The 8,247-nt window shown below is 33.8% G+C and overlaps 1 protein-coding gene across 2 annotated transcripts; it reads right to left on the minus strand.

The window, feature by feature from the left end:
• Nucleotides 1-787: 787 nt before the first annotated feature.
• LOC101505569 (KH domain-containing protein At4g18375) lies at nucleotides 788-7,281 on the minus strand. Of its 2 annotated transcripts, XM_012716997.3 has the most exons (9): nucleotides 7,135-7,280; nucleotides 6,987-7,052; nucleotides 6,243-6,860; nucleotides 5,196-5,687; nucleotides 3,213-3,452; nucleotides 2,697-2,966; nucleotides 2,073-2,128; nucleotides 1,522-1,618; nucleotides 788-1,343 (listed from the first exon to the last, which is right to left on the minus strand). In XM_012716997.3, exons 3-9 carry the CDS (start codon nucleotides 6,828-6,830, stop codon nucleotides 1,212-1,214), a joined length of 1,875 nt encoding a protein of 624 aa, XP_012572451.1. In that variant the 5' UTR covers nucleotides 6,831-6,860; nucleotides 6,987-7,052; nucleotides 7,135-7,280; the 3' UTR covers nucleotides 788-1,211. The 2 variants fall into 2 exon arrangements, with proteins under 2 accessions (XP_012572451.1, XP_004504558.1); XM_004504501.4 differs by lacking the exon at nucleotides 6,987-7,052 and having other exon boundaries at nucleotides 7,135-7,281.
• Nucleotides 7,282-8,247: the final 966 nt, after the last annotated feature.

An 8,247-nucleotide genomic window follows, 5' to 3' on the forward strand; every position in this document is an offset into this window, starting at 1 on the left:
GTCAGCAACTATGGGGTCTGGTTCAGCTGATAAACTGAGCTCCATGTGGGGTCTGGCCAAGACCAACCAGACACAATCTCACACTCAGGGTGGATACCTTGTGGTCTTGCCCCTAAAAATTGTAGCAGGAAGCAAGTATTTCTTTGAGTGCCAAGCGATTGATATCCATCACAAGACAGATAAGTGAAAACATGAACACAAGTTACAGATAAAATCCAGACGGTTTTCAGATAAAAGTATGAGAAGTGCTATATGGCAGAAAAAATTGCAAGTCTCTCGTGTTCAAGGGTGATTGTTGGCTAAGTCATAGGTAAGAGGATGATATCACTCATCCATCTAATAGTCTATGATCAATGACAACACCAATTCATGAAGCTTTTTGTATTCTTTTATGTTTTCTCATAAACCAGATTGGACGAGGACAAAGTATCCTCCTACCTCTCTGTATTTATTTTCTCAGTATAAATGATTTTCTTTTATTTGACAAACTAAGACCTGACTTATAGCATTTTTTTACGTATATAATGAATCACGGTTGGTGAGGTAACAAGACAATGGTTATATCTAGTTGCAAATACAATCATGCATGACAGGATTGAAAGATATAGAAATAGAATAAGAGGGAAGATAATGATCCAGAGTACTCTGAAATCCTTCAGATTCTCGGGGCAATTTCCCCACTTGACCAAATTACTTTGCATAACCAAGGATACAGACAATGGAGATAAGTAGAGACTCTGCATCTCTTTGCATTATTATGGCAGATATTTTCAGCAAGAAAGGAGTATAAGAGGGTGAGCCACCAGAAACAAAATAAAAACCGCTTCATGGTTCCTCTGAAAATAATTAGAGATGACTCCACAGTAGTCAAAGACAAACATTATGAAAGGACAGAGAGATCCAAGATTTCTAAGATAAAACACAGATGAGAGAAGATAAAGAAACTAAAAAGGAATGGAACTATTATTCCTACATACAAAACCAGAAGTGGATTATCAAGCACAATCATGTTAGCCACTGATATGGAAGAAGCAGGATCCAAGTTGAAGAACCCTAGATAATATTGTCTCTCCAAGACCAACTGACTAACTCAACGGAAATAGAGAGAGGAATAAGGACATGCTTCAAGAATTAAACTTTTCACCTTCAAAACCACTCCAGAAAGAACTTCTACAATTCAGGTGGGCATAATAAATGCCTGGATCAAGAATTCAGGTGGACATAATAAATGCCTGGATCAAGTTTTCAGCTGCACGTTTTTGTTCAGGCGTGCCAGATATCAGGGCAATACGATCACCGCGGGCATATTTGGTGTCAGGAACCTCAACTGTTGCTCCTGAAATCTGGTGTTAAGCAAGAAGCCATTAAGCAGTCATCAAATAAAGCAAAATTTGCATACACGTGTTAGGGCATGGGAGAATAAATAAATTGGTATTACATAATAAGTATAAACGAATTAAAAGAAATGAATTATTCTTTCAATAATTAAACAATTGATAAATGAAGATTGCGTGAACCAACCTTCCTGATATTGGCTATATTAGCCCCTCCTTTACCCAACACTTTACCAACAGCATTAGCAGGAATCAACATTTCCAGAGTTGATTGGGGAGGCAAACTGTGCATAACAAAGGTACAACAAAAATACAAGCTCAGCTAACAATTTAACATTGGGCCTTTCAATATTAAGTTAAGGAATGAAAATATAAGGATTCAGAGCATGTTTGGTAGGGCCCAAACCCATGTTTACAGGATTCAAATTTCAAATCAGGTTTCATCCATAATTCAACATGTTTGACAAAATACCAGCTGGCAAGTGTCTCATGGAATTATATTTTCAAGCCATAGTTTGTGCGGAAGTGAGAGAGGGTTGCTTTTGTGGGATTGAAAGTGTCTATAACCAAAATTATACCTTATAAGATAAAGGTATTCAGATAAAAATCACTTCTTTGCAAACCAAATTTTGCCAAAGTCATGTTCATCCAAAATTAATTATGTGCACTTCAATCCAGACACACTAAATCAGTTGTGAAGTGTTCAAATATATTTTTTATAAAAATTTATATACTAACCCTCCATAAAGATTGGTAGCATATGAAGATAAAGATCCATAGCCACTTTCCCCCATCTATTAACATAGAATCAAACAAAAGAAGAAATTAGTAACATAGATACAGTTTGAAACAGGAATATAGATATGTACCAAAACAGGTTAGAAAATAAAGAATGCAGTTTATAAGCATTTTCATACCCGGCCGGACCTATGAATCATAGCTTTTAGTGAATTCTACATGTTTCTAGTTTTGATTTTATTATACAGTACAGTTTTATGGTATACTTTTTAAATGTAATGTTTACATGATAACCGGCATATGTCTACCAGAGGCTGCAAAGCCATCAGCTGTCCAGTTGTGGCATATATTTGGCTTGCCACCATAAACTGCCATCTACCAGTAATAACATTGACAGAGAATTTTAACATGAAATAGGGAAAAATACTATCCTTCTCCTTATATGCTATAATAAAGAATATATTGAATAATACTAAAACTTCAAGATAAAAAGCCAATATATATTAATAATTTATAAGATATATAAGATCTAAAAACAAATCATGATATGCCTGCAAGAAAAGTATCATAAGGACTAGTTACAAAACGACCATATGGCACACCAAAAGAGAGAGAGAGAGATACCGGCAAAGATCCATATCCATAAAGGCTGCTTGAAGAAAGCATGCCTAGGCCCGTTGCACCTTCAGCCCTTTGATCATAAACCAGTGGAGCAGCAACAGAAGGAACTGAAGGCAGCATAGATGGGAATGAAAGACCAGCACCACTTGGGTAGAAAGATTCACCACCTGTAGAAGGATTATGGCCAATGTCCCTTTCTCTCAATACATCATCTCTGAGTCTTAGGATAATCTGGATTAGTGCATCTCTTACACAATCAACAGCACCACCCACCTAAAAAAGAACGTTGAATAAAATAATATCAAAGATGTTAAATGGTATGGGTTTTTATGAAACGACTTGTGGTTTATTAGTCACTCATTTGCTTAATAACATTGCTTTTTTCCTCCAACCGTGATTGGATATCAGACATTCACAACAACTTTGTACAAGAGCTTTCATACCAAATAGCATTACTGAATAAATACGCTAATGAAACAAAAAAAAACGATGATGCATTTTTAGGCTTATCATTCAAACCTCAACAAGTTCATCATTGATATCTGCCCGTGTTGGCTTATCATTTCTTGAGATTCGAATATCTGCCCCAGTTCTCTTCCGAATTTCATTTATGATCGAACCACTTTTACCAATAATACAACCTATCACTTTGGATGGAACTAGAAGCCGAATTGACACTGAGGTATCATCTTCGTCACTTATCTTCCCTTGTATCAGCAGAACAGCTTCAACAGCCATGGACTTCAGATCACTAGGCGACTACAAAATGCATAAAACACGTTAACATTTTCTACTAGATGATAAAATAAGACTAAATAATCAATATATATCAGGAAACCGATCATCAACCAGCTCATGGAGAATGTGGGACCAGCACAAACTAGTAAATCGAGCATACAACTAATTGTGAAAACCAATGATTTGAAGAAAGTTTTGTTTTAAACAATATTGTTACAGTTCTAACATTACTTACTAGTAGTCTAGTACACCTGCCCTGGTTATAAATTAACAATATAGGCCTAAGACTAAGGAGAGAAAATCAAAACCACTTCAAGCACATTACAGAGTGCTCGATGACCATTAACAAAATGCCAACACAGTGAAATCAACATTCATTTATTGATAAATAAAATTTAGATGGGTTGAGTCCTGGGAGCTCATCAGGTCAAGCCAGGCCTCAAGGCTCAGAGAGCCCTGACTCACATATTGCCTACCAACAACAAGGTCCTCACATTGGCAGCGGGAGTACCCAGCCCTTGTGGAGTATGAGTCAACTTCTTACCAACTGGACTAACCCATGTTGGCAAAGAAAGACAAAGAATCAACATATTTTAGCTTTGACTGAGTAACTTCATGAGATTCCCCTCCCCATCACCCCAGGGCCAACAAGAGTAAAAATCTTGTTCTGACAATATTTTCTCAAAAGGGCCCTTTGTTTCCATCGTCTTTTTGGTCCTTCACTGCAGTTAACAAGTGGATCCTTTCAGTGTTGGCTTCTTAAATGAATACTAACCTTCGTAGTTACAAGGGATGGCACCACTGGTAATTGCCTCCTAGCATAAAGTTATTGACGAGTAACGACCAACAAATAATGAAAACTTCAACATATCACCAACTTTTGATCTAACTTGTTTTAATTAATGGAGATTCGCCAAAAAATTATCACTCAATGAAATACAAGAGTTTGTCCATGAAAATATATTTAGAGTTCACTAAACTAGTTAGTAGCAACCTGATCAAGATACATTTAAGATAAACTTGATATAAAAAAGTTGGAAGAAAACGAAATTTATTTATCATGATTTAGACTGTAAAATAGTTTATAGAAAAAATAAAAATAAAAATAAAATAGTTAATAAATAGATTATAGTAAAGTCAAAGAAGAAACAAGAGCTCAAACAATTTGAACTTTAAAAATGCAAACAAATATACAAGAAGCTTAACAACAAATCATCACTCGCATTCCCGAAAAGAAAGAATTGATTCCTCGGTTCAATAATCAAGTTATAAATTACTTTCCACTTTATTTTTCTAGCATGTAATATTGTAATTCCAATAAATACTATCAAAAAAGTGACCACAACAAAATAAAACCTTGATAAATAGTAAATATTAGTGTTTTCCCAATTAAAATGAGAAACCTGATTATTTAAAGCTCCAGTTATAGCAGAGTATAGGGAAGGGTTTAACCCTTACGAATCTATTGTAGACAGCCTTACAATTCATTTGCGAAAGGTTGATTCGACAACTTAAACCTATGCCCTGCAGTCACACAGCAACAACTTCAACCAATGCACCTAAACTCTCCTTCTAAAAGAGTTCCCATATTTAGTTGGGACATTTTTCACTCAAAAAATGTTTTTTAGTACAAAGCACTTACCAGTTAGTGCCTATTTGTTATTAACTTTCACAAGCAAATAAGCTAACCAAACACACTATAGTATATGTATATTACAAACCCTTTAAAGAGTATCATATAAATAAAAATGGAAGATAGCACACCTCTGTTGCAGTTATAATGATCAAACACTCGTTCCGATTAGCCTTGGAATCATCAACCTCAATACGAGCACCACTTTCCTGCCTTATACTTTTAATTGTACTCCCTCCCTTCCCTATGACCCGCCCAATTCTGTCAGAGGGGCATAACATTCTAATAGTTAACTCCTCAGACAGAGAAGCGTCAATACCAGACATTACTGGAAGGGCAGATGTGTACAGAGGCCATGTATTTCCTGCATCAGCATATCCTTGCAGATCTTGTGCATTTGTTGCGCCTAAAATTTGAGGAACATGTCTGGACGGGATTGTAGGATCTGAAGCTGGATACAGTCCACCGGGCGGAAAAATTGGAAGTTCGGAGGGAATGATAATACTGGGTGGGCCTTCTGGTACAGTTGTTTCGAGAGAGATGTTCTCCTTGGGACCAAACTTGTACATAATAGAAGAAACTGCTAATAATGCTCTTTTAACTGCTTCTGATTCACCAGTGATCTAGTGAAAAATAAAGCAAGAATATAGTAAGATAAAAGTTAAATGCATAAGAACTTGTTCTAAAATGCCAAAAAAAGAGTAAAAATATGACTGGAAAAAAGATATAGAAAATGTAGAATTTTCTAAGAAACTAGAAGTATGAAAAATGTAGAATTTTCATGTTGAAGTAGCCATCAAATGTGTATCCCACATCCATAGTATCTGGCATACTTCACAGTTCACAAATAAAAATTATAGGTGAGAAATCATACACTATTGTGAAAAAATAAAATGCATACATATATATAATAGAGTCAGCACAATAATACGTGACAAAGTTGACATTGTTAAATGTTTATTGTTTAGAACTAGAAAGACAAATTTTATAGCCTTTTATGCCATTGAGTTTACTTTAACATTATCCCTAATTCCCTATCATTAAATATTATTGGTATGTGTCTGTAGGTGGTTAAATGCTACATGTCGGTGCTCTAATCAGAGTGGTCATATCGAATGAGCCCATGCAATAAATCATTCAACATTAAGTTAACATTTAACAACATGCAATATACTAACCGAGACAAAATTATCAAACTCCATAGCACATGAGTGTGTTGGGTCGTTGGCATCCTTGGCAGTAACCTTGACATTTGCTCTTGTCTTACTTCTCAGCTTTTTAATGGTAGCCCCAGACTTCCCAATGATATTTGCAGACTGGCTTGAGGGAACAAGAATTTGGCATTCATCTCTATCCTTTCGTTTCTTATCAGAATCTCCAAGAGCTTCAATGGAATTCAATATAGCTACATGAACCTTGAGAAGAGCATCTTGGGCGGCACATAAAGGTTTCCTATCATCAAACTCATTATCAATCTCAATATCTTCCTTCTCCTTAACATAGCAGTAGATAGTTATAACCCGATTCTTAGCACCAGGAAATGGATCCACAACCTTGACTTTTGCCCTAGTCTCCTGTCTTATTGAATTTATCACTTTCCCATTCTTCCCAATAACGCTCCCAATAACTTCAACAGGACATAGTATCCTATAAACAATCAATTCATCGTTGCTCTTATCATTTTTGTCGTTCATCCGTCTCTTTTGATTTTTTCTGTCCCCGTCATGGTCTCTCTGTGAATGATATCGTTTTCCAGTCTCACCCATTTTACAGAATTACAAAATATCACACAACTCCTGAAAGCAAAAAATTAAAATTAAAAATACTCAACACACATACATCTCTACACCCGGTGTGACTTAAAAGCACAAATGGATAATTCTTGCAACACAAATTTGGTGCTAAAGGAAACAGTTTCATACAGAAAGATTGATCATCAAATGCAGCAGCAAGATTAATCAACAGAATGGTCACTTTGTCCATTGAAGCTGCAATTTCACTCCAATAAAAACATAAATAGGAAACGCTACAAGTGAAGTTGAGAGTTAATACAAGTGATTTTGAATGTACCTGATGATGAGAGAGAACAATAGCCCACTTAAAACCCTAATCCTAGAGAGAGAGAGAGAGAGAGAGAGAGAGTGACCGCAATACAGAATTTCCGGAAAGAACCCTAATCTGGTTCTCCGTTTTCAGTTTGTATCGTTTTTGCGTTTCTTTTTCTTTTCAATTATTTAAAAAATAAACTTTTTACACAAATTAAAAATAATTAAATTCCAATAATTTTAAATGTTTTTTAAATATTTATTTTATAAGTGGTGACTTTAATTATTTTCAAAAATACAACAAAAATTATAGTGACAATTAGTTATTATGATCTTTTCTAACAAACCTCAATATGTATCTTATGCATTATAGATTTATTCACTTTAAATAATAAAAGTAATAATATTAATAATCAAATGAATATTTAATATTATGTTTACATGATTATGATTGATTAAAATATTTAACTGAATTATTTTACAAACATTTTAAAGAAAGTTAAATTCGTCCATTATAATATCATTTAAGAAATATTTATTCAACACAGTAATAGATTCACATTTGAAAAAACTCTCATATATTATAAAACATATAAATTATTTGAAATACAAAACATTAATTAAAGTTCTATGTATATTCATTTTTACCATATTAATATTATATAGGCTAAATTACATTCGTGATCCCTTAACTTAATTTTAGGTAACGTTTTAGTTCTTTATTTTTTTTTTTTTTTCGACTTGGTCCTTTATTTAATTTTAAGTGACAATTTAATATTTTATGTTTTAAAATTTTAACAATGATATCCTTTTTATACAAAAATTCAAAAAATAAATAAATAAAAACTCATAAAATTAATTATATTCTTCAATATAATACAAATTCCATCAAATTTGTAACGCAAATCTTCAAATAAACTCATATTTTCATACTTTATTTGATATTTTTAGGAACAAAAGGACTAAATCGGGGGAAAAAAAAGATAAATGATTAAAACGTTACCTGAAATTAAGTTAAAGGACCACATATGTAATTTAGCCTATTATATATTTAACTTCATAATTGATATAAAATTAAATTGCGACGGTTCATAACATTAATCATATATCTCTTTAAAAGAGTTGTAGTAAAAATGAC

This window comes from Cicer arietinum, chromosome 6 (assembly GCF_000331145.2).
Source record: "Cicer arietinum cultivar CDC Frontier isolate Library 1 chromosome 6, Cicar.CDCFrontier_v2.0, whole genome shotgun sequence".
NCBI classification, from domain to species: domain Eukaryota; kingdom Viridiplantae; phylum Streptophyta; class Magnoliopsida; order Fabales; family Fabaceae; genus Cicer; species Cicer arietinum.